A 27,721-nucleotide genomic window follows, 5' to 3' on the forward strand; every position below is an offset into this window, starting at 1 on the left:
TGTATCTCCTTCAAACCCTTTGCATCCTCTTCTGTTTATGGGTTCTTTTCAAAGCATTTCTTTTAATTTCACTGAGAGAGCTATTATTGCTGGAAAATTTTCCTGGTTACCTCTGCTCAGAAGTGATTGGATGGGAGAATCCATCAATCCACAGAGCTCCTCAGAGCCTGTGATGGAGAATGTAAAAGATGCCTTCAATGACCCTGAAAGTGCACCAGGGAGAAAAATGCCAACTGCCCTACCTACATAATGTAGAGTAAAGCAGCGCATCTGTGCACAGGAAGTGTGGACCGTGGCAGGGCTGTCAGGGAGGAGCTGCTAGAGTGGGAAAAGACATGAAGGATAAAAATGTCCTGCGTGCTTAGGACGAGAACACTTTTCATTTCAGTGATTTCATTCGGAAACATGGAGCCATGGCAGTGTGCTAGTGTTGGGGAAAGGGAGACAGATGACCAAGACATAGTCTTTGCAACCAGCAGGTCTGAAGTCCTCTGGAGAATGTGAAAGAGAGAACCAGCACACTAATGGCTATAGTAAGTTAGGCCATGACAACTACAAAGGAGAAGCATAGTCGAAATTCAGTGAAGTACCTGAGATACATAGTTTTGACACAGACATTTGAAATTAAAGTGTTGACACATGCAAATGATGGTGTGAGCAAAGACACAGGAGCCAGAAAATGTAGTATGTAGTGTATTTGAGAAACAAGAAGTAATCTGAGCTGGATGGACCATGAAATAAAAACTTGAAAATCATTATTTGACTGTGGATGTAAAATGTAGTCTTAAAATTGTGAAGTGTTCTTAACTATTATACGATTTTGATGAAGGGAGTGACAGTCAATCTAGATGGCAACATTTGGCAGCTTGTTAGAACTGGATAAGCAAGATGAGGCCAGGAACCTGTTTTGATATTCCAGCTGTCATTGTGATTGTGATACAGCGACTGAGGCTAAAAGGAGTTGATAGAAAAGCAGGGAAGGACTTGGAGCCAACTTGACTGTTGCAAGAGGGCCAGGAATAGATGACTCCTTAGAAGTTTAGAACCTGAATAACTGGGAGGAAAAACAGTCAAGAGGGACCCTGAAAGCTTGAAGGAAGTTGTTTAAGAGGTTGATTTCAATGGTGCTGAATATTTGGGTTTTCTTTTCAAGGTTTGTACCTCGTGAAAGAGGTCAGCATGTGAGATATGAATTTTGGATTTGGGTAATGGCTAAACACAAGCAAATGAAATTGTTAGCGGACAGAGAGAAGAGATCAAAAGAAGAATTTTGGGGAACCTTAGCCACTAAAGGGCAACCAGAAAGGCATGGGATAAGCCAAGTGATCTAAGAAATCCAAGGAGGGTTAAAACTAAGGGGTGACTGGGTTGTGTCTCAGTGGTAGCATGCTTGCCTAGCATTGTGAAGCCCTGGGTTCAATCCTTAGCACCACATAAAAATAAAATAAAGGTGTGTGTGTGTACTTTCCCCCACTAAGGGGGAAAAGCAATGTATCATCTAAGCTAAAAGTATGAATCACAGGATTGGGGCCATAACTCAGTGGCAAAGTGCTTGTCTGGCATGTTTGAGGCACTGGGTTTGATCCTTAGCACCACATAAAAATATAAAATAAAGGCATGCTGTCCATCTACAACTACAGAATTTTTTTTTTTTTTAAAGTACGAATCAAGGCTGCTGGGTATCAATCCCATATCTACCCCAAATTATTTAAATCTTTGTTCCTCAGTTCCCACACCTAAAAAACAGGTATCACTAAAGGTACCTGCTTCATAAGGTTATTGTGAAGATTAAATCAATAAATACAAGTAAAGCATTTAGTAGGATGTATCAAAATATTCTTTAAATATTAATTCTGGATTAATATCATTTGTATGGTGCAATTTTGGGAAAATAGATTAGAAGAATGGTTAGGTCAACTGCAATAGGTTAAGGTCCCTGTGAATAGAAAGGTAATGAAGACTGAGTTAAGAATTCTTTCAAGAAGTGATGGGGTAACCAGGCATGGTGGTGTGTACCTGTAGTTCCAACTACTCAGGAAGCCAAGGTAGAAGGATCCCTTGAGCCCAGGAATTTAAGTCTAGCCTGGGCAGCATAGCAAGACCCTGTCTCTCTCTCTCTTTTTTTTTTTTTTTTTTTTAAATAAGCAAAAGGGAACTGTGAATGAAAGAGAAACAGTGTAGTAGCTTAAAGGGGAACAAATATTAAGGGTCTTATTTTTTAATCTTTTTTCTTAGTGACCTCAGTAAGTGGTTTTCTTAAGGTATTATGTTTATTTCATGAATTAAAAAAAACTTTTTAAGTTGTAGATGGACACACCTTTATTTTATTTATTTATTTTTATGGAGTGCTGAGGATCGAACCCAGTGCCTCACACGTGCCAGGCAAGTATTCTACCACTGAGCCCCACCCCAGCCCTGTTCCATGAATTTTGATGCCCATTTTCTATTTTAGTACTTGGGAGGAAATATAGATTCAAGGTCATTAAGAGTCTTTGTTGCCTTGAGCCCTTAAAAAAAAACCTAGTTAGTTGTAGTAACTCATTTGTTTTCAATCTTGAATGGATTTCAACTGGATAATATTTTGTATTTACTATAAAATTTGTTTGTAGCAGAAATTTTTAATGACGTTTTGGTTGTTTATGATTTTTATTAATGATTTGTTTTTTGCAAACTTAAAACCAAAAATGGCTAACAGCTGTGGATGGAAAACACAAACATTAACTGTGGGGAGTTAATTGCAGGGATTTCTGGAATCGTTTGCATTTAAACATTTTTGTTTTGTCTTTTCTTTTTAGAAAAATATTAGCTTAGCTGCTCTAAGCTATTTGTTTTGATGATTTTGACTTCAGCATTAATCTTAGGATTTTAATAATTTTAAGAAATGGATTTTTCCAATCTCATTAAACATTTTATTTTTATATGTCTTCTTATCAGGGCCTTGATATCATGATTTATTTTATTTGTTATATTGCAGAAAAATATCAAAACAACTCAAACTTTATATGTATTTTAATATTAGAATAATTATTCTTACAGTGTTTTATTTTTAAGAACTTAATGATCTTTAATTTTTTTGTCTGTCCATAGTTATCTGGTATAATGCTTGCTTGTGTTTTATGAACTTTATGCTTTACAGAGCATTGCACATTCATTTTTATCATTCAAGCCTTATGACAACTTTATTGATCTGTGTTGTCATCTAAAGATGAGGAAGCAGGATCCAAGAGGTGATGAAATGCCCTAGACTGGAAATGGAACTAGATTTCCAGCTCAGAGCCCTGCATCCCTCTCTGTGTACTGGTAATTGACTTTTATTATTTCATTTTATTTTATGTATGTATTCTTTGGGATGCTGGTAATTGATCCTAGGGCCTCGAACATGCTGGACAAGCGCTCTCCTACTGAGCTACATCTCCAGCCCAATCTTTATTATTTTTATTCACACTGAGATCTTCCTTCTACAGTTTTCACCAAAGTAGCAGTTTTGTTACAGATTTCCAAATTTATGTCTTCTTTAAAAATTAAGTGAATTTCCTGGTAAAGTAACTGTTCTCAATCACTTGAGATTTTGTCTCATCTCCTGCCCTCCTAAGGAACATTTGGCAAAATCTGGAGAAATTGTTGATTATCACACAGAGGTAGGCAGAAGATGCATGTGTTGTTAGCATCTAGTGGGTGGAGACCAGGGAACTGTTGAAACATTCTACACTGTAGAGCCATTTGGCCTAAAATGTCAGTAGTGCTGAAGTTGAGAAACTGCTGTCAAGAATGAGACCTTTGTGTGTAGCTCAGTGCAGCTCAGTGCTAGAGTGCTTGCCTAACATGCACTAGACACTGGGTTCCATCCCAGGCATCACAAAAGAAAGGCAGACACTCTGTGTACCCATTCTTAACCCTGATATTCAGCCCTCCACCCCTTTTGTATGTTATTTTCTCCCCTACCAAAAAAATCTAGTTTTTGAGGTAGTTTAACATAAAGGTGCAATTTTCTTTAATAACACGGAACATATATGATATTTTTTAGTACCGTTACTGACAGTAAACATTAGCTGGACATAGTGGCACATACCTGTAATCCCAGGGACTCAGGAGGTTGAAGCCAAAGGATTATAAGTTCAAGGCCAGCCTTCATTTTAGTGAGAACCTCTCTCAAAATAAAAAACAAAAAGGACTGGGGACGTAGCTCAGTGCCAGAGAGGGAGAGAGAGAGGGAGGGAAAATTAATGCTGCTCTAAAAATGTTATCCATAAATTAGATTTTTCAGAAAAAGAACTGTGTTTCTGGGTGGGATAGGAATTAGACCAGAGCACAAATATTTTATTTCAAACCAATATTTTTAATGATGTTTTCCTTACTTTCTCATTTTACTTAACTTATGCTGAATGCCAATTTTTAAAAAAGCATCAAAGTACTCAACTTTTGTACAGAGTCTTCAGTTTTAGTCTGTATTATTTGATTCTTTGCCTATTCCGTTAGGCCACGTTACTTCTCAAGTTGTCCAGTCTACTGTGTACTGGAGGAGACAAATTACTGTAGAACTAATAATGTTCAGAGTCTTCCAAACAAGGTCTTTCAAAGGGACATCCTGAAAATATTCCTTACAGTTGAGGTGACAACGTTATGTAACCTAACAATTGATATGCTATTAGGAGCTTATAATAACTGATAATAAAAAACGTGAGTTACAGATTTTACATCAGCACTCACTATGCATTTTTACAGAGATTTGATAATCAGGTAATAATTAAAAAAAGAAAACAATGTACTATAGCTAAAAAACCAACTTTTACGAATAGCATCTATTGATTGGTAATGAATACTTACTGAAAGTTTTATTATAAGAAGTTAGTTTTAAACATTAAAAACAGGTTCTTAACACATGAGAATTTCAGTATGGTTATGTCAAACCATACTTGAAATGACTAGAAACATTACAGTACTACCCAAGTTATTACAGAAAGAGTAAGAATAGTATCAAGTGTTCTTCACATAGCTGTCCTTGCCGGTTTTGTTTTTCTGACAGCAAATGAAAGACCACCAATGTTGTTAAGTCAAGCATTCCATTACAGTACAGTTATTTTTGAAATGCACTTGATAACAAAAGGTTAAATACTCAATGTCTATTTTTTTTTTTTTGTTACTTAGAGAGGAATGTTTAAGCAAGAAATTTATGTAAAATCATTTGTATGCAAAATGAAACTGCAATACATGCTTATTTCTGTCAATCCTTATGTATCAATAGTTTGGCAAAATTCTGTTGAAATTTTTTGTCATTTACCATGTGGGACAGATTTTTGCTTATGTGTATACCACTATTATTAACAGAGTTCAAGTATTCCAAATGTAAGAATTTTTGAATTTTATATTTAGCATACATTACTAATTTCTGAAGTTCCCAAGTTGAACACTCATTCTGCTCAAAACACAACGAAATGTTGCAGGTTGTATTTCCCAGTACTTAACAGGGTTGTGGAATAAACTTATTGCACTGTATAAAGATTTCTTCATCTTTGGCATTGTTGGACAGAAGTCATTCACTCCCACTTTCGTAATTGAATTAGAATGAAGGAAGATTATCTGTTGTAGTAGGAAAAAAGAATGAATTAAAAATACCCAGTAAATGTAAAAGGAAGATACTTTGTAGTCAGCATTTATGACATTATTTGTCTGTTTATTTACATCAACCTGAAGTATTTTCACTAAATAGATACGCTTGTTTATAGGAGAGGGTATGCGCGGCATAAAACTGGTGCTACAGCTCAGGGCACACTACCTGATCAGCTGGGCCGCTTGTCTCTCCCACCCCTGCTGTGTGTAAATAGATTTTCCAGTGCCATATTTACATTAATTTGTTTTGAAAGTATTAGAAATGAGCACAGGAATGAAGTTCAGTGATCCAGGAAGTCAGCTTACAATGTGAATGTGAAGGAATGTTAGCTAGCATTTTCTAGGGTTGAGGGGAAGAAGTGTAGGACTGCTTTTTTGTATGTTGTTTTGTAGAAAGATGTGTCTGTCAACATCTTAAATACAGATTTGTAATAGTGTATCAATAGTGGAATCTTTATTTTGCACCAGGATAAATCATAGTTTTATAAGCTGCATATATGTTTTTTTAAAGTTTTTACTTATAAAAAATAAAGAACTTTCATTCCCATTAACAGCCTTTTTGTTCTTTGGGCTTTTAGATCTGGAAAGTAAAAGCAAACAGCTTAACTGATAGCATTTTGGCATATTAAAAAGTGGAAGCCTTTGCTGGTGAAGCTGGGTTGTTGGCTTTGATTCTTGTTACCTCTAAATTTTGCTTTTATTTCTAGCTAAGACTGATCTGTGATTATGAAAACTCCAGGCATTGCTAAATTGTTTATGTTTGGTGTTTAACTCCCCTCTGTCCTATTTAATTTTAAGGTTTGGTGACAGATGCTTTATGTGGTTCCTCTGCATTCCCCCTCCTGCTCAGTGTCAGAGGTCAGTGCCCTTCACCAAGCGCTGACCTCACTGTGAGTGAAAACAGCTGTGTGCGGGCATGTTTACTTTGTGGATGTTCATTGAATTATATATACATGTGACATGCGTTCTTCTCTGTGCCACAATTTTGTTCATTAAAAAAATGCTAATAAGCAAGGCACAGCTGCACGTGCCTGTGATCACAGTGGCTTGGAGACTAAGGCAGCGAGATCCTGAGTTCAAAGCCAGCAATATAGTGAGGACCTAAGCAATTTAGTGAGACCCTGTCTCAAAAATAAAATATAAAAAGGGCTAAGGATGTGGTTCAGTGGTTAAGAGCCCCTGGCTTCAATCCCCAGTACGAGAAAAAAAAAAAAAAAAAAGCTAGTTACAAGTGTAGGTAGATGTGAGAGATCAAAGATTTGAGTCTGAGTGGCACAGAGTGGCAGATGTGAGATCAGGTAGGACTGGCTGGAGACAGGGCACACTGCGTTCAGGGTTGGCAGATGTCCACATGCAGCTTTCAGAAATGTCAGAGCAGGTATTACCCTAAGACCCATACCTACACACAGCACATCCTTGAATGACTGTGTTTCCAAGGAATGCAGTAAGCAAAACTTGTTTAAAGATGGATCAGAACAAAATGTAGAAGTTGAGTGCTCAATGCCCCATTTTCTTCTCAGTGTTGTTCTTAGTGTGTCTTTTTCTTCTTGGAAGAGAAAGACTTTGCATAGTAAGGAAAGCACATGAGAAAAATGGATTAAGATTAAGATGAAATAATATTAAGTAGGGATTCTTTTTTTATTTTTTTTGTCAATGGACCTTTATTTTATTTATTTATATGTGGTGCTGAGAATTGAACTCCATGCCTTATGCATGCTAGGCATGCGCTCTACCACTGAGCTACAACCTCAGCCCTAAGTAGGGATTCTTAATCTGAGGTCATAGATATTGCAAAAATCCTATGCAAAATAAATATGCAAAAAAATATGCAAAATATTTTCTTTACTTTCTGTGACCATTGCCAGCAAATTAAGAGTTGCCAGATGAGAAAGGAAAGGTTTCTAATAATGAAGAGCAACAAATGACAAAATGAAAATTTTTTAGTAGTGCTAAGAATCAAATCCAGGACCTTGTGCATGCTTGGCAGGCACACTACCACTGAGCTGCATCTCCACTGCAGTGTGAACTTTTGATGCTCCAAAGAGTGACTTTCAGTCAATTACATATTCTGATGTGAAAATTTAAAAAAGCATACCTACTTCTAACCTAACACCACATTGATAGTAAAAACACCTGGATCCTAATCTCTTGCTCTCCCTTGTGAAATGTTTCCAGAACAAAAGGATGTAGTATCCTGCTTATTTTCCTCAGCTGTCCTACCTCGAAAACTTGAAGTTAGCTGGATCAGCAGCTTTGCTACAATTACTTCAGCAGTTTCAGTAAGAGAAACTGAAGGTGGATAAGGGTCTTGAGGTTCTCAGGTGACATCTTTGTAGAAACCATTTTCCTGAAATTCTGCTACTTGGTAGAACACCTCTTGCAACTTGGAGAGTCTTTGTGTCTGAGTTACCTGTCCCATTTGCTTGGTTTTTGCTTGAGATACACTAATGTGTTTTATAAAAATTAAAGAATTCATGTCTACCAAACATAAGTAGAGTGTTTTACCTGGAGGTATTTCAACTCCTGTAATCCTGAAGGGATTTTTTTAAGTTTATTGTTTTCCAAGTGTATTTCTCTCACACGTGGTATGTTAGCAAAACTTCCATTTTCAATATCTGTGATTCTGTTGTTTCCTAGGCCCAGCCTAAAAATGATATAAAATGAATTAACTCATATGCAGATGGCTAGGTTTGATAGAGTTTGCTGAAAATACCACAACCCTAGTTAGAGAATAAGTCTGTCCTATTTTTATATATGTTCACAGAAAAATGTTATACGGCCTTATATGATAACCTGTTTCAGTGTATAACAACCATTTCCTCCCACTCTTAGAAAATTATCTGTGCTAAATCTAGCAAATGGAAAATTTTCAGAGTCCTTGTCTTTCTGCTTGATTTGCCTCTAATGTTGGTACAGGCAGTAAAAACAGTGTTTCTTTCTAGTTTTCCCTTCACACATTGTAACAGCAATGATCTCGACTAGGATCCCTGTACATTTTCTCCAAGAAGCTTCATTACTGTCTTAGTCATATGGTTTGCCACTCATAAGTTAAGATTTTGGGACCTTTTACCTTTGCAGTTCTTTGTATCGTTTAAAATCCTCGAGTTCCACAGTTGAAATTTTATTATAATCTAAATGAAGTTCCAATAAAGTAGATGGTAGGCCTAATAAGGAAAGAAAGATGTTTGTTAGATCAAGTAAGACCAACCCACACTATTTGTCAAGTTTCAGATGATGGATTTATGCAATTTTTTATGTACCTATTTTAAGAAATTTTATTATGGAAAATTTCAGATGTACATAAAAATGCAAACAATTATTACAAATCACCATGCTGTTGTCCAGCTTCAACAGTTAACCTCCATTTTTCTGATCTTGTTATATTTACCCCCACTTATTTACTGATTTATTTAACTTAGTCACTTCTTTGATTGCTATAGTATTCAAACCCAAATCTCATACAGTGTAATTTTACCTGTGAGCACCTCACTCAATGTCTAACTGAAAAGTTTGTCTTTCTTTTAACCTGGTTGATAACACATATAATAAAATTAATATGATTCTTTACTGTCATCTCATATTCACCCTCCACCCCAGTTGTCTCAAATGTATCATTTTATAACTGGTTTGTCCGAGTCAGGATCCAAATAAAGTTTACAAAATATGTTTTGGTTTTTATCTCTTTTAAGATCTCCTAGTACATAGTCCTTCCTTTTTCTTCCTATCCTGTTGATTTCAGATATTGATTTAAGACTTTCTTTTTATGAATTGTCTAACAGCTTCCAGATACTATTTGTCAGAATCCTAACCCTTTGTTTCTTATGCCCTGACCCTTAGATCCAGAGAAGCAATCAGTTAGGGAGATCACTTTTCAACTGATAGTTTTGTCATTCATTCATTCATAGTTGCTGCCTTGGGCTGGGGAGATAGCTCGTTGGTAGAGTGCTTCCTGGCAAGCACAAGGCCCTGGGTTCGATCCCCAGCACCAAAAAGAAAAAAAAAAAAAATCATAGTTGCTGCCTTGATCCATTCTTTCATTAGCAGTTGTAACATGATGACTTCCTGTTTTCTTTCTTTATTTTCAGGCTGTTGGGGAAGGGGTGGGATTTGGGGGGGAGACTGGGGTTTTCTGCATACTGTCAGGTTGGCCACAAATTCCAAAGGCCAAGCATCCTCCTGCCTCAGCTTCCAAATAGCTGGGATTGCAGGTACACACCACTGTGCCTGGTATGGTGACTTTCTAATTTTGTCATTCTTTATGGATTTATAGGTTGGAATTCCTCTCTAAATAAATTTCCTCATCAACTATTTAATTACTTGTAATATAATTTGTATACAAAAGGCAGCAGAAAGGATTAATTCTTTCAAGTAATAAAGTGGTACAAAGAAGGTGACAGACTAAGGTTTTTTTTTTAACCATCATTATAAACATGCAAATATTTACTCTGAGATAATTCATTGAAGTATTTTTTTTCATTTAGTATTTTTTTCTTTATAAATTAAATGTATCTGCTGCACTACCACCTGGCAGACACCCTGTGAATCTTCTTTCTTCCGAATGTGTCAGGTATATCCTGACAAGGCCGGATGAAGCTTGAATGAAAGAGACTGGCCAGAAATTCAATCAGGCCTCATTTTGTTTTGTATATAATAAATCATTTGTCAGCAAAAGATTCTAGGTATCTAGCTGAGAAGAGCTTTTTTCCCCCAACTGTTGAAACATTTCTTTCTACATAGTGATGAAGACTGATGAAAGTATTTGAAATGTCCTTATATATGTCAGTAGTCTTTGTGGCTGAATTAATTTTGATTCCAGGCTTTATTTTGAACTTTCAAAGTTAATAGGGAGCAGGAAAATAATTCTAAACTTAGAAATTTCTAATTTCTTGAATTGCTGTTAATTATATTTTATGGGATGACTATATGTTCCTTTCAGTATGTAAGATAAATGTTCTGTCCTCAAAGGCCTTGTGTCCTCATTGAGCAGATTATTAGTAGAAAAATGAATAGTGTAATGTGCCAGCCTATTCTAGAGTAGATTATAGGATGTCAGAGAAAAGCAAAATCTTTGAAAGAGCGTTTGAAGAATTTGAGGGGACCATGTGTCCCCTAGGACATGAGGAAGGTGGGTGACCACAGAGAAAAGTGGAACACAGCCTCTAAAACAGGTGTGAGCAGAGGTGTGAATCTGGCAGAAACTCTGAATGTGGACAGGCAGGAGCAGGCTTTGTATAGGAATGTGTTCCCACCCTGTTCTCAAACAGGTGCTGCAGCCACTGCCACCACACCACCCACACACATGCAGAATTTTCCAAGTGAGTAAGAAGGAAGACAGTCCTACTAACTTGTTCTGGTAAGGACTCCTGGGAGCCTGCCATTTCAGCCTGCCCCAAGAGATAGTACTGATGGAATCGTGAATGCGGAAAGTCAACCCTCACATTTTAGTGAATAAACTACAAAAACAATATAGTTCAACTGGTTTCTAAGAGTCAGGTCTTGAAAGAGTAGTTATGTAAGTTGAGAGATTTCAGCTTAAGTTTCTAAAGACATCGTGTTCCTTAGACTTTCAAAGAATTTTGAGAACTTCATGAGAAGTTAACCCTGAGATACAGTTTGAAATTTGAGGAGAATTATAATTAGGGTGTTTTGCAGTTAAGAAAGCCTGCTGGTGTGAATGTAAAAGTGGCTTTGCCTGGTGATGTGTGTCAGCTCTGTGAACATAAAGAAGAGCCATGTCACCTTGCCAGGTGCCCCAGCCTGGAACAGCAGCTCCCTCCTGTCCTTCAGCCTTGCCTCATCTCTTCCTTCCTCCTTTGCACCTTTCCTTGTCCTGACTTCCCTTTTTTCCACATCAGCTTCCAACATAAAAAAAGAATTTTTATATATTTTACCTATTATTTGGAGTTTATATTTTTTCCATTCTAAAATTAGAAAGCGTAATGTTAACATTTTAGATTTCTTGTAGAAAACAGCCACCTCCCTCAAAGCTAAATGAAGGTGGTAATTTTATTGGTGTAGTCAGGATTTAACTGTTTTTTTCCTGATAGAAAAATTGTCTTCCCACTTTTGCTTCACATAATCTTTCACCTAAGTTCAACCTAAGTGAAACATTAGTTGATTGATAATAACAATTACAGTTACTGTTATTAATTATAACAATTACTAATAATCATTAATAATAACTTCACTATGTCTTAAGTTTTCTGTTTATGTTTGTTTTGTTTATCTCTGGTTCAGGTTGGTAGTAGAGAGGGGTTATGATAAAGTTGTTGCTTTTACTCGTGGATACTGAAATACAGCTGTTGGAAAGTGAAAAACACATTATTACTCACTTGGGCTATTTCTGACCTAGGTAATCATCAAAGCAGCGATCCCTTTTCAGAGTCAAGGAAAGCAAGATTTTTGAGCAAGAGTTTCAATAAAGGCAATTGTGTCCAGCTAGTCATCAGGGAGCATGGAAGTGATATGGAGAAAACTAGTCATCTAACAAAGTTAAGGAGACATTGAGGTGCCAGCTCAATTCTCATGAAGCCAGCATAAAGAGTACAAGGTCCCTCAGGTGAGGTTGTCACTAAGAGAGGACACTTACTAGGCCAGACCCTGACCCCAAACCTTTCTCTGTTAGTACATTCATTTTCATAGTGCTCCTGGGAGGAAGATGGTATAGAACCCCAGTGTACATTGACTGCTCCCAGAGCCAGGCTGCCTCTATGAGTCCTCAAGGCTTTACCTCCAGTGTGGCCGCTCAGCTGGGGTTAGGGTCTGACTCCATCCAGCTATTTTTTTTTTTTTTTTCTCTACAGAATTTTCCACCTCTAATGTCAAACATAGATAAGTAAGTGTCAGAAAAGAGAAGAAAAATTAAAAGTTCATTGCTTCTTAATGTTTATTTTCACTAGGGAAGAATATTGCAGTTTAATATTGTCAAAATAATCACTATGTAGGGCTCTCTATGTACATGTGAAACAGAGCTAAATTTCATACTGCTCTGACCAGATACATGGATACGAGGATTTCTAATTGTAGTATAATTTTGACAATGTATACTGTACAGTTTACAACATTACATTTTTGGTCATTGAAGGATGACAATTTTAAAAATATTGTCTTAAAGTGAAAACATACCTTTAGGAATTGAAGTTAGTTTTGCTTCAGCAATTCTGATGTGGAACACTGTCACCCCTTCAAATGCCCCTGGCTCTATTCCATTATTATCAAGAGGATTCGCACTCATTTCTGTGGGGGAAATGACATGATTTAGCACACATAGGTTGTATGCAAAGGAAATTCACAATGCAGGGAAACATATCCCCAAAATATTCTAAGAAGTGTGTTTCATCATTTCTCTTTATCTACTCTCTTTTCTGTTGGTTTCAGAAAAGCTTCCTTTGTACCTTGTAAACTGGAATATATAGTAGGATCACTTTTTTGCTTTAAATTTCTAAATAAATTACATTATCATTCTCCTCCATTTGTGAGCATGATAAAAGTTTTGTTGTAGTAATATTGCTTCAGAAAAAGATCATCCTTCATGTAATTCAAAGCATTTGTGTTATCTGTTTTCTCTTCTGAACTTTTTTAAATCACAAATTAATTAGAAATTATGTGATTAGCAGAAACATAACTTCAAGGAATTGCCAGTAAGAGGAAATTTGGTAAGTGCCTGGCACTTGGTTGGATTAGTGAATAAGTGAATGAGAATCTTGGTTAGGAACTTTGAATGGACATTGCAGAGGGACCACATGGTTATTGATGACTGTTAGAAGTAAAATATACTGGGGTTTAAAATACACAACAAAAAATTGCTTAGATCAGTACTTCCTAAAGCATACAACAAAAAGGTTTACATTCCAAATAATATCTAAATGAGTCTTTTACATTATATTTTAGCAGTTTATGTGATACATTAAAAATATTACCTTTAAATTAAATAAGAATGGCATAGATTTTATTTAGGGTCTAGTTCAGAAAGCAGAACCCACACTAGATATTTTCAAAGGAGATTCTTGAGAGATTGTACTACAAATGCCATCTTTTCTTTAATTGCTATAAATTTTCTTTGCTTTTTATTTCTTTCGAGCTGGGGGTCTTGCTGTGTTTTCCCAGCCTCCTGAGTATCTAGGACTAGAAGGCCTGAGATGCCACCCCAAGCTTTGTTTCATATTCCCACTAGTTTATAAATGGTTTATCTTAGAAATTGTCCTTAAAATAATGACAATAATTCAGCATTTGCATGGAAATGATGATTTCAAGATGGCCCAGAATTAGAATAACTTACCCAACACGTGTAAAGCATTCATTCCTTTGAAGGTGTCCTTTTGTATTTTCTTAACTTTATTATCATGAATTCTGAGCTCTGCTAGTGATTTTGGAAGATTAAGTGGTATTTCACTTAGTTGATTGTGGGATAAATACAGCCTTCGCAGCTTCTTTGTGGTTAGAAAGGTTTTTGGGTGAATCTTTGTTAGCTTGTTGTTGTTCAGAATCAGAGCCTGGATAAGCATAGTAAGTTACATAGTATTAGAAAAGTGGATTTGATTTACTGATATTCTACAATGATTCATCTTTAAAATCAATATGATTTAGGTCATGTATGTACTTGATTGACTATTTAAAATATTTCCCAGTCCTATCTTGGATATAAAAATCATTATTTGCTACTAAATTGGAACAGTGCAAAGCTTTATTGATTGATATTATGCCTTTTGATACACTTATCTTTTTTATTCTTTGAGTAGGTGGTACAGTCATGGTTGACGCTCTAACCTCTGTTTGACCCTTCATGGAAGTGACCAACAGTGTTATTTTTATTTTAAACAAGATCTATTTACAAAATATTTTTGCATGATTTTATTGACCTTGAAAACCTCACTTTTTTCATGTGTGCTAATGTCTACCATTTCTCCCAGCAGAGACCTGAAAGGAAAAATCCCCTACAAATTTCCCTTGCTATTCTGGCATGTTTTTAGGCCTTGAGATAGCAATGGATCCTGAGAAACAGCCCACCCCCATCTCAATTATGTGGCTATTTCTCAGGGCTACAGGGCAGAATCCTTGAGAGGGGATCTAACACTAGAGAGTGAAGAGCTTAATATCAGAGTGACCATGCTTTTTGTGGACAAGTCCTTTGTGACATGTCTGAGGGCTCATGGTCACCATGTGACCAGCCACCTCAGGCTGCTAGGACCATCAAATTGGGATGTAGGAATTTCAGAACCCAACCTGGGAAATACCTGGGCAAACTGGGACATATTGGTCATCTGATAACCATTTTCATTGCAAAATGACATAGCTCAGTCATTTTCATTGCCATCTGTACAGATAGAATTTTCAGTGTTTGCCAAGGACTCCGGCAAATTGCTTAGCATCTTCAGGACCTTTTTGTCCCTCTTCAGTAATGTAGACCCTTCTGATCTCTGAAGAAACAGCTTGAGATTAATTCCTTTTAGGAACTTTGTCCACAATTCCATTCTAAAGCAATCTTCCTTTTGTTTCCAGACTGATTGAACAGACCTGGCTGGTATTACTCACATGGTGTTGTTTTCCGTAGCAGAAGTAACACACTTAGGCTGCCCAGTAAACACGCTTTACCACTGTGCTTACATTTCACTCAGCCCTTTGCATCTCTCTTCTCACCTTGTAGACATACCACTACTGTTAAACACTGCACCTGGAAAGTTTAAGTCTAGGAGAAGAAGGGAAATTACATCTTGCCAGCTGTCAAAATATGCACCTAAGTGTGCCATGCCAGCCAGGAGAGCGTCTTTTCCTTTAGTAATACTGAAAAATGAGGTGGGGGAATTTAGCAAGTTGGTACGCCACACAGATGGTTTGTGAACCTCACTTGACTCCATAAGGTTAAACTTAGCAGAAAGAGTTTGCTTTGAGTGATGCAGAAACAGACAGAATGAAAAAGTGGTTTGTCTGTGATTACCCTGCAAGTAAGGGTTAGAGTTGTCCTACCCAGTGTGGGCATATGTCCCCATGAGATCCAGCCTCAGTACATGAGCTTTTGTCTGTCTATCTGTTTTTTCTGTTGAAGACGTGGAGTTGCTGGAGCTGCATAAAAGGGAGGATGAGTAATAAAACTCAAGTAGAAGTTTTTATGCACTGTCAAATGCTAACCCAGCATGAGAGGCTGGCAGAGTGACTTCAGGTCAGCCATACTGCCAGTGATGTTTTACACAGGAACTGGTTGTCACAGAGCCTTAAATGCATCATTAATAAGCAGTGTGATTATGTGTAAGGACAGAAGAAAAGCATAGTGTGCAGAAGTAGAACAAGGAGTCATGGTGAAAGTGTCTGTAATAGCAGTGAGAAGTGAGCTGGGAGACCTGAGTGTCATAGATCACACTTCCTCTCTAGATTTGCTGCCCTTTGTGTGAGGGCCACAGTGCCAAACAAGCAACTGAAACATAACAGATTTGTACACTGTCTGAAATATTTTCATTCTCTTTAATTGTGCAGTATGCCTACAATTCAAGTATAAAACATGTACTTTGAAACTACTTTACATCCTGGTGCAGTGGTGTAGCCTGTAGTCCTAACTACTTGAGAAGATGAGGTGGGAGAATCACTTGAGCCCCAGAGTTTAAGGCCAGCTCGGGCAACATAGCAAGACCCCATCTCACAAAAACAAAAAACAAAACAAAACAAAAAAGCTTTACATAAATATATTGAGTGAGTCTACTCATACTGGCCTAGCAGTAACATTAGCTAAAAATCGGGGGTGGGGTCCCTACCATTACTGAGCACCTTACATGTATTTGCACATTGAACCTTATAACCACTCTGTGAAGTCCATGCTATTATTACACCCTCCTACAGCTGAGGAAGTTGAGGCCATTTCCCTGCTAGAGCAAAGATTTGAGCTCAGCTCCACTAGACTCTAGAATGTTCACCCTTAGACACAGGTGCTGTATAGAAGTTGACTAAGAGAATGCTAAAAGGACCTAAGAATGTTCCTGACATCTTTTAGATTATCATTTCCCAATGACTAACAGGAGCGCATGTGGAGTAAATACCTGGAAGACTCCTAAAATGTAATAAAATAGTGATATGACAAATTAAAAACTCACATGGCTCTGGTATTAGATGTCATTAGTTACTATTCTTGTGGTTGTCTAAGCTGAATGTGGACGCAGTCATAAGCTACTCTTGCTTTTATTTTTACATAAACATATATATAAGTGCACACACATATACATACACACAATTTTTATTTCCAACCTCTGATGCTAGAATAATGATCTTGCTACAGAAGTTTCTGTGGTCTGTAGTGGGGTGGGCTGGATGGATCTTTGGTGGACTCTTTTTTGCAGTTGCTGATTGTCCTAATATTTAAGTGAGACCTTAGTTCTAAAATAAATATGAACTTTTCCAGTTGCTTTTTAAAAAATACATATGTGGAAGCTATATTTTGGATGGTGCCTTTCCAAATCTGAGCTATTTGTATAATTCAAAATGGAAAGGAGCAGCTAAGGTGGTGGATACCTGACAGAGTGGCAATTTTGCAGGAGGCCAACCCAGGCTCCAGTAGGAGCGTTACCATCCTGCTCAGCCTTGATGCAAGGATTGGGTGTTAGTCAACTAGATATATCCTGTGTGCTGCTCTTAGAGATTCGTGGTATCTGGAGTCAACAGGTTTGGGTAAAGGTTGCTTATACTCTAGGCTATGGCTGTCCTAAATAATTGTTTTCTTGCTCACTTTAGTATATAGTCATTGTTGTTACCTGAATGGATTAGAAACACATTTAAGGACCATTAACTCTCAGACCACTGCCTTTTACTTGGCTGTTATTCAGTAAACATCAGTTGAATTAAATCATTAATTGACTTAAATCTATACTTTCTAATTGACTAGAACCTTCCTGAATACAGAAATTTTGTCATATTCACCCAAAAAGTAAGACTTATTTGTACTTATATAATATAATCATTTCAGTAATGATAGAGATTTTCACGTAAATATTTGAAAATATTAGCATATATTCTTACATAAAGTGAAGTGAGTCCTTTAAAGTCATTTTCTTTGATCTCCTTAATTTTATTGTTTTGAAGGTCGACCATTCGAGTATCAAATGGAATGTTGCTTGGAACAGAGGTTAAACCTGAGAAATAAGCAAATGTATTACAAATACTAGAAAATCATACCAAAGACAAGATCTCTATATGATAGAGGTGTATGTTTATATTACATATTAGTCATGCTAATGACTAGATCATTGATGCAGGGATATCATTAAGTAACAGGACTTAGTAGTTGTAACATGACAAAAACATAATTTTTTTTGGAAAAGCCTCAGAACCATTTCACATAGCTCATTTATCTGTACAAGGTTTCTATCTTGGGTCTGGCAGGCTCCAAGGTGAAATAATTGGGGGTAAGATGGACTGACAGGTAGCTGAGGCACAGCTTATGAAGAATACTAGCTTTCTGTCTGGTTTTTTAGTGAAGCATTGAAGCATGTGAGTGTTTTACATTGTACTTAGAAAATAGATTATTTTCATTTACATTATCATAAACTTCACTACTCTAGTCACAAATTATTTGACTAATTCTTATTTATCCCTCCATAACTCTCCATTGGCAGCTGAGTGTGATATATACCTTTACTTATATCATCATGTATAGCAATAGTTCAAGGGCAAAGCTATTTGAGTCATTTGTTTTTTCCACTCCTGTGTCAGAAGTATACAGGTCCACCTGTTAGTTGCTGTTCCTCTCTGTAGGTACAGTGATAGCTGTCTTTGTCATCTTAGAATAAGGTAGAGCTGCATGCTTTCTCTTTGTGTGGCTAGGCAAATACTAATTAAATAATAATAGACTTAAACTTTCTTTCCCTCTTTTTACATTGAGAAAAATATCAGAAGCTGTATGTAATGCAGTTCTTCCTTAGTTCCTTTACTTTCTGTAGATGGCCAATAGTTAGTCTTTGGGCAGAATGCCACCTCCTGTTTATTATTGGATGTTTCATGCCACAAAATGCTTGATGAGCTTGGGGCCTTCTTGTTTTTTTTTTTTTTTTTTTTTTTTTCCCCAATATTTGATTATGAAAAGATTTTAAAAACATAAGAATTTTACAGTGCAAATCCATATTTTACTTACCTACTTTCTACCATCATCATTTTTCTATACTAAACTTACTGTCCCTAAGTTCATCTTTTTATGAATTTTAAAGTGAGTTGTAGATACTTACACTTTTGATTTAAAAAAACCCTGTTTATCCTAAAGTGTAATTATGTATGATAACTCCAAGCTGAATTGAACATACAAATATTTGAATATCTACATTCTGCTTTATAGCCCTGTTTTCCCTCTCCATACTTTAAAAATTAGCAACTCTTAAGAACTTTACCATAGATAGAAGGAGGAAAGGGGATAACTCAATGAATTAGCAAGGTAGAGCCAGTTTTGTTTGTTATAAGAGATTATTTTGGTTTAGAAAGTGATGGGAAGTCGTGGGAAGTTGGAGGCTTTGCTGAAAGGATTCTCCCGATAACATAGATTTTTGTCAAACCTACTCCCACCATGACCCTGATGGAATTGAAGCTCTGAAGAGTGTTCCTGAGGGAGGAAGAGTGACAAGTTATCAAGACCCTTTCATGATCATGTGGTGGGGAGGTGAGCTGTGTATACCATCTTCATAGAAGGACTCGAAAAGTGGCCCTGCTGAACCTTCAGTTCCTGCATGGGAGCTGTGACCAGGCCTCGGCCACAGTTCCACACTGGGGCGGGTCCCTGTATCCCCTCTTTCGGAAGTAGCTGAGTACAAGTCTTGATGCCCTTTCTCATCACATTCCCTTTCTGAGGAAGGTGAGTGTGCTCTTGAGTATTCCTTCATCAGAAGTGTTAGAAAAAAAATAGCAGAAAATTATACATTTTAGAGAGAATTTAGTTCAACCACTTCTTTTCTAGGCAGTTCTAGACCCAAAGCATTCAAAACAAACAAAACATTTTCTTTAAAACACCTAGATTATAAACCGTCATGGTGGCTCATTCCTGTAATCCCAGCAACTCGGGAAGCTGAGACAGGAGAATGACAAGTTCAAAGCCAGCCTCAGCAACTTAGTGAGGTCCTAAGCAAGTTAGGGAGACCCTGTATCAAAATAAAAAATAAAAGGGCCAGGGATGTGGTTGAGTGGTTGAGCACCCCAAGTTTAATCCCCAGTACCAAAAAAATTTTTTTGAATAAAACATCTAGATTGGAGATTACACACTCTGTATAATTCATTTCATTATTCTGGGCAGGCATCTTATTTTGTTATCATAGAATTTTTCTAGAAAGGACATTCATCATCCTGAGATGAACTGCAATGAAGAAAATTGAAACAAAATGCTTCAATTTAATTTGGAAAGAGAAAGAAATGTTCTATATGTAGGATCCCCATTGCTACTATTACTCTGGATCTTTAAAATAACTGTGAATGTACTTTGCAATTTGCTGTTCTCTCCACCTATACATTTATTTGTTTGTTTGTTTTGAGGTCCTGGGGATCAAAGCTAGGCCCTCGAGCATACATGGCGCCACTGAACTACAACTCAACCTCCTTATTTTTCTTATAAGAAAGTACCTCCTTATGTTGCCCAGGCTGGCCTGGAACTTGCAATTCTCCTGCCTCAGCCTCTCAAGCAGAAGGGTTACAGGCATGTTCTGCCACATCCCACTTTCACCTAACATTTAAATTAAAAAAATATATATATATATTTATAATCAGTGAGGTGATTTTTCACATTTCAGTAATGACCTTTCTTATCCTTTTAATTTTATTGGAATAGCATTATTCTTCAAAACAGAGTGAATCTGGTGCACTTACCTAGATCAGAACAGTGTACAACTCGTGAATAGCATTGGCATCCAAACGGACATGTTGGAAACAAATCAAATGGGAAAAAGGGGTATGTTGGCTCTTTTGTTGGAAAAAGAGAGTTGTCATTGTCATCGTCGTCATCATCATCTGCATCTTCCATATCCTTCAGCATCATATTCTTCAGCGTCATGTGTGAAGGGCTAAAGAAGGGTTTGGCAGAGCACACAGCCAAGAGCAGTAGAAGCACATATTTCTTCATGCTCTCTCAGGTGCAAGACTGATCTAGGACTAAGTAGCCATTGAGCATTAAGTTAGAATTTAAACAGACATAACTTCTGCATCTGTGCATTTCTGAGTTCTGGCAAAAACACAGGAAAATGGAATTCTTCTTTGGTAGGTAGTATGAGAGTAAATTTATAAAAACTTTTTGAAAAGCAACTTAGCAATAAGCTTTGGGAATTACAAATTCTGCTTTTTGGAATCTAATCTCAGGAAATAGTTAAAAGGTTCAAAAAGATGTTTATCACAGAATAATTCATAATACAAAAAAAAAGACAATCCTAGTGATTAATGTAGTGATAATAGTAAGATTAAATAGGTATATTCCATGAAATATTTTGGAACCCACAAGATGTTTATAAAGACATTTAAAATACAGAATATTACTTTTATGAGATTATAAAAGCAATTGTAAAAAATTCATGCCTACTACATTTATAAATGCGTGAATATACCTGATTAAAGATAAGCTTTGGCAGTAGAATCACAGATGACTTTTGTCTTCTTTTCCCCCTCTTTAATTTTTATAATAAGCAATAAGTATTGCTTATATAATTAGAAAAGCAATAAATATTTTAAAAAGCACATCTATGTCCCTGTCAAAGGAATATACTAGCACCCCTTAGACAACACTGGAAATTTTCCTAAACCGCTTTCTGTTCACTCTCTCCAGCCTTCCGGCTCATCTTTAGTCACTTTTTCCACAATGTCACTGGTACCTTCTTCTAATCTGTTCCATTGTCTAATACCTGATCCAATCCAACAGATGTCCATACTCTTCTTTTTTTATTCATTTTTCCACTGAGTTCTGTTTTTGGTATGTGTTGCATTGGTTTTAGTTGTGATTTTTTTTTTTTTTTTAAAGCTCACACAAAACTCAATGTATGAATGGGAACCTTCAGAGCATAGATTCATTGCCATGTGATGGCTGATATTTCCACAGGGGTGTTTACATGTAGTTTCCTAACTATCTCCAATGAAACTTGTACATTCTTAGAAATTTTTATAAAATTAAAAACATTATGAAATCATCCAAAATAAGTGTATCCCAGGGAAGTCCAGTCATGAGACCAGTCCTGGCCAGATGGCATCTACTCACTGTCCTAACAGAGGCTCCACAGAATGTCCCCCGGCTTGTCGTCTATCAGTCCTCTGGCCCTTGATCTCAACAGGACTGAATAAGAGAGACTCTATTCAGGGCTAGCCTAGCCTCACAAAGACTTACTCCCCTAGTCCCCAAGTCCTCCCAACTGGTTACTCTTTCCCAGAACATAGAAATCAGCTTTAACATTTCTGCATGGGCTTGGGTTTCCCTGAACTCAGTAAGCATTCAACTCACTGACTTAATTAAACTACACATCTGCACAGGGCATATTGTTTTTAATCACCAGGAGAGGGCTAGAAAATCCTACTAGATAGTTATTAACCTGAAAATTATTTTATATCATTTTTATATGTTCAGAAATCTAAATGGTGATGTGAACATTGGCCCACTGGCTGGCTGTGTCACACTGACCAAGTGTGTATGGAATCTTTGTGATAATCCACACCTGAATATACTAGGAGAGAGAGTTTGGCAAAGCTGAGAATGTCAAACAGCTTTGTATCATTTAATGGTCCCACTGATTCTCTGGGGCCTACCTGCTGGTCAGTATGTAAATCCTGACAAATGTCCTGTGAAGGTCATCTGGGCTTCATTTTCAGTATCACTTTCTTCCTGACTCTGCTTCTCAGCTCTCTGCCTAATTTTGACCCCTTATGTTTTTAGACTTCAAGCTTTTTGAAATTCCTGGCTCCTTAGTGTTTAGTTCCTGGCTTGACCTGGACCTCCAAAATACTTATTCCCTAGAAATTCAGCTCTAGGTCATTAGCTGAATCAAAGCTTGTCCCTGATTTCAGTGTATTATTTAATATCCTTGAGTTTTAGCTTCTCTTCCAGGTTCAAAGCTATTCTTGACCTTGGTGATGAGAAATTTACAGTGTCATTTGAAGTCCTGTCTCTGGCTTAGTTTGAGGTCACTGGAGTTATTCACTGGGTGTTCCTTACAGTGTAATGCACTGTGCCCCAGGTATGAGGTCATGATGCTGAATGGGTGGGCCGGAGCACTTCTCTTTCTCCTCTCTAGTCTCTCCCATAGTTCCCTAATTTAAAGATAATCACAACTCCTAACATGCTGAGGAAAGCCTGTGGTTGTTGTTAAAGTTAATACCTAAAGTTGGGTATGGTAGGATTGAAAATTTGAGGCCAGCCTCAGCAATTTAGTGAGGCCCTAAGCAACTTAGCGAGACCCTCTCTCAAAATAAAAAAAATAAAAGGGGCTGGAGGTGGATCTCAGTGGTTAAGCATCCCTGTGTTCAATCCCTGGTACCAAAAAAATAAGAAAAGTTAATACTTGAATGTCAGGTGCATTGATAAAAATTTTTTAAACTAATAGACTAGTAAAAGACAATGTAGACTGTGTGCACTAGCTCTGGAATGGAGATCTGTAACATTTCAATCGGGATGTGGGTCTCTAGACTTCTGAAAGTGATATTCTTTCTTAGATGTCTCTCTGCTCTCATAATCCTCAGTTTCTGTTTGAGACCAATAAAGCTGAAGAAATTTGTGGAAAAAATACATACATGTGGAAAAAGAGCATGCACTACCTGGTTTTGAAATAGTATGTAATATCTGGTAAGTGTAAGAATGGTCAGATTGTGAGTGAAGCATTATTTTCTCATGCATAATTTTTAAAATTATGTTGCCTCAAATTTTTTCAAAATATCAATTTGCCAACAAAATCTGCTTGCTTTTATCTTATCTATGTACTTTTACCTTTTCCTGCCCCTTCTCTAGAAACTGATATCAAAAGTGGTACAATTAAAGATTTCCTGTATGCTGTTCTGATTTATTTCCCCCAAAAGTCAAACAAAAGCAACTACCTAGGAAATTGTTTTCGAGTTTATACTTTCTTGGGTCCTAACCTCATTTTCTGGTCTACAGGAAATGAAGTTTGGGGTTTTTTGTTTGTTTGTTTTTGGCATTGGGGATTGAACCCTGGGGCACATTACCCCACTAAGCTCTATCCTCAGTCATTTTTATTTTTTATTTTGAGACAGGCTGGCCTTGAAATTGCAATCTTCCTGCCTCAGCCTCCCAAGTCACTGGGGTTTCAGGCATGTGCCACCATGCCTGGCTTAGGAAATGAAGATTTTTAATGAAGTTTTTTTTTGCTTGTTTTTGTTTTTGGTTGGTTGTTTCAAAGTGTTTTTTCCTGGAAACTTTGAACTGTAAGCGTTTAAATTCCCAGTCTAGACCAGAAAAAAAAAAAAAAAATCTTTTAACACATAATATATCTGAAACATAGAACTAAGGACACTACAGAAATGGAAAAAAAAAAAAAAAAAATACAACGTATAACAAGAGGAATGTGTTAGAGTTCCAGAGCGGGTGCCAAGAACATGTCTTGGTTTTCCTTGTGGCCTGGCAGCAGGAGTTAAGGGCTGGCCTTGCTCCTGTGCAGGCCACAGGCTGGTGTGCCAGATTCCTTTGGCCTTGTTGAGCTCAGGAGAGGCTCCCCCAGTGCCAGGAGGAGGTTCAGGCTGAGGAATAGGATCAGGTGTGAGAAGCAGAATTTGGAGTGAAAAGGATAATGCGAGGCTACACAGGGCCAAGTAAGGGGGAGCAGAACAGTGATGGGCTTGCTGCTGTTCTGTACCCTGCCTCAGGCGTGCTGATCAGCCCACCATAGGTGGGTCGGTAGAGCACCAGGCAGGGTTCTTCCTGTCCTCTGTCTTCTTTCTTAGACTGGTATGTTTCATGAAAACCTCCCTGCCTTTATTCAAATAAGAGGTAAGATGAAAGTATGAAATTGAGACTTCTGCGTACAAGTCATGGGGGAGGCAGCCCCTTTGTGTGGTAGCTGGGCCCTTCCCTGGTAGCAGACAGAGGCCTGGGATTACAGGGCCTGTTGTCCAGTTGAAATTCCCTCCTGGTGGTGAAGGTTCCAGAACATTCTGGACCACTGTGCTTGAACATCTCCAGTGAAAGGACTCAGAAGAGAACACACCATCTCAAGGCATCATTGTTCACTGCTGCCCACGATGACTTTAGAAAACTCTTTATACTGAGACCAAAAATACCTTCTGGCAAATTATTATCTGTGCTTGCTCTGTGTTCTGTTAGCCCTATAAAATTAATTTTGTGTTCTCTTTTCCTGGTTGCTTGCAAAGAAAAGTCAGGCCAGCCTCGATTCCTTGAGGAATTTACTGTTTACACGCTCAGCCTCATGGGTTGGGCCTCTGCCTGAGGCTCTCCTGGCCCAAGTAGAAGTTCTAGGCCTTTCCCTGTTCTACTGCACAGTTGCCAACCCGTAGATAAATACTGGAATATCTCGGAGGGAACATTTGATAGCTGTGCTTTCTCATTCAGAAAGAATATAGAGAATATCATGTCTTACTTAAAATGATATGACTTTATTTTATTTAAAATTTTGCATTTATTAATATGGCTCAAACTCAGTTTTATTAGTTTTGGCATCATTTAGTCTATGCTATTTTTGAAGCTTTAAAAAAATATTTATATCTTGTTCTCAGGAAGACTCAATATTTCCCTGACTTAAAACAGTTTTGCCAGTGTTTTCTACTCCTGGACAGCTTTGGATTTTGGACTCAGGCTTCTCTTAATCAGAAGACTGTTTGGAATATGATTCCAGGGCTCCTGCTGTTACTAATAAATCAAAGCCACTTAGACATGAGAGAGGCCTCTGAGACATTCCTCCAGGGACCTCTTTTTATAGAGAAAGAAGCTGAGGCTTGGGTGTCCAGAACTCCCCAGAGGTGGCAGAGCTGAGGCAGCGTCCTTGTTCTTCACTGCTCTGCTGTCCACCATGCTCAGCCTCTCAGTGGATTTTCATCTTGTTATTTGTGCACAGTAAACAGACTTTCCTCTGGAAAATATGAGGTGAGAAGCTTCGACAAGGTTCTCAAAAGACTTCATAACAGAACTAGAAATGTAGCTGAGAAATGTGACAGTGTCCTTTATACCACTCCAGATTTGGAATGGAAAATTTGTCTAAGTGAAATGGTATTTCCTCTGAGACACTATATTTAATAAACAAGTCACCGTGTTTTTAAATCCCATGTTTTAAAGTCCACTTTGCAGTTTTCCCCCTTGGCTTCCACATTCCTTTCAGTTCATAGGTACCAGTTGTAGGTTTTAGTGTATAAATGTGACATAACAATGCCCCCTGTAACTCACAGAAAGAATTCAGACAGTATTCTGGTATGATCAAGACATAGCCTTGTGAGTTAACAAGTTCAAACTCCAAGCATGCATTCAGAAATGTATGCAAGGAGCATTTGTTTTTGGACACTGATGCTTTTAAAACAATACTTTCCACAGGAAACAATTAATTTTACCTTAGAAGTATAAATAGCATTCTGAGAGACCTTTTGACTGCTTTTCCTTTCATACCAGTTTTCTCTTCATAAAGTTTAAATATCTCTAGCAACCTAGTTGCTATTAAAAAAAAAACCAAAAAAACAACAAAAAAAAAAAACTCCTGCCTCTCCTTTTTCCAATGTTTGCTGCAGTGCCTTAAGACTTGTACTTGCAAAGTTAGCCTGTTTTATTTCAAACCTAAGATCAGGTATGGGAACATTCTTTTTAACGTAGTGTTTAGTTGTAACAGAAGACTCCATATCCTCCTCCTTTCTGCTACGGCATTATATTGCTGAATGCCAAAAACAAACTAAAAACATGAAGATGCTTTTACATGGGTGTGGACTTGTAATTTATTTTTCTTTTTTAACAAGTCTATGATTCTTGGTGGGATTACAAAAAAGAAAAAGGGGGGAAAAAGACTTTATTTTTAGGAAGATATAAACCCTTCAGGTTCTTTATGACTCAGTCCCTGCAGCATGTGGCCACTGTTTCTTGGCTGCCACACCTCTGAATAGATGAACATGAAAGAATGCTATGCTCTGCTTAGATTATGAGGGAGTAGAATATTGAACATATTGCCTAATTTTTTAAATCTAAGATTTCATCAAAAATTTCCTTTGGGAAAGGATAAAGGGAATCTTTGAGTGTATTAAATTCTGATTATGGAATATAGAATTAATTAAATTATTGCTGGTAGTTTTTGAAATTATGTGGATTATTATGTGGATTTACTGTCCAGTACCATTTCATTGCATAAAAATAAGAAAGACATTTAAAACATCAGAGAAAATGTGGACTTTCAAATGTGTAAGTCAAAATGACATTTGAATAATTCACACATTTTAAAAACACATTAGAAAATGTCAGTTTTACACTCTGAAAGAAATATTTACTGTTTCATATATCTATGATATCCCCAAACTTCTTTATCATTAATGATTAAAGTAATGTTATTTTCCTAAAAGAATATATGTCTATTGAAGTGATTTTTTAAAAATCAGTCATGTTGATTTTTATTGTAAAGCATAATAGGCTTTCACTTAGCTATTAAAAATGACATTATATTTAAAATAATTTTATTATGTAAAAGGCAGAAAACTAGAGTAATTTTAAGTACAAATTTAGTTTTCTATTTAAATGCTGATTTTTTTTAAGAAACTATAGAAATAAGCTTTAAACTTTACCATAATATTTACAAATGCTTATTAATAACATTAATGTCACCCTAGTATTGATTGTAAAGTAATTATACACTGGCACATGTAAGACAGACATGAAAACATACCTTGTCAGAAGAAAGTAGTGGTCTTGAAAGTAGAGTTTATCCACCCTGCACTACTTATCTATAATGTAAATGTTCTCAGGCACTGTTTAAGAAGAAAAGATGAAAATGTGTTACATTTAAAAGGAAAAAAAAAAAAAAAAAAACTCTCTAACACAGCCCTTGGTGTGACTGCACCCTGGGTGATACTGGAATAAACTGCTTCCACAGATTAGTCCATGTTAGTACTGAGGAGTGAGATTAAAACTTTGTTACTGCTCATATGTTTTCCATCACTGTTTGTACCGTAGCCAAAACTTCTAGCTAAACTCTAGACG

At 37.0% G+C, this 27,721-nt stretch overlaps 3 protein-coding genes across 3 annotated transcripts in view; 1 reads left to right on the forward strand and 2 right to left on the reverse strand.

The window, feature by feature from the left end:
* The window catches only part of CENPP (centromere protein P), a 246,755-nt gene that overhangs the window by 109,652 nt on the left and 109,382 nt on the right, over positions 1-27,721 (forward strand). The gene's annotated exons all lie outside the window — the stretch shown is intronic.
* The window catches only part of ECM2 (extracellular matrix protein 2), a 97,167-nt gene that overhangs the window by 26,546 nt on the left and 42,900 nt on the right, over positions 1-27,721 (reverse strand). The gene's annotated exons all lie outside the window — the stretch shown is intronic.
* On the reverse strand, positions 4,316-27,638 carry ASPN (asporin). Its single transcript, XM_079109451.1, has 8 exons — positions 27,408-27,638; positions 20,425-20,706; positions 17,605-17,717; positions 13,886-14,099; positions 12,733-12,843; positions 8,678-8,771; positions 8,113-8,251; positions 4,316-5,577 (listed from the first exon to the last, which is right to left on the reverse strand). Exons 2-8 carry the CDS (start codon positions 20,675-20,677, stop codon positions 5,380-5,382), a joined length of 1,122 nt encoding a protein of 373 aa, XP_078965577.1. The 5' UTR covers positions 20,678-20,706; positions 27,408-27,638; the 3' UTR covers positions 4,316-5,379.

Source organism: Sciurus vulgaris, assembly GCF_902686455.1.
Source record: "Sciurus vulgaris genome assembly, chromosome: 13".
Lineage (NCBI taxonomy): Eukaryota > Metazoa > Chordata > Mammalia > Rodentia > Sciuridae > Sciurus > Sciurus vulgaris.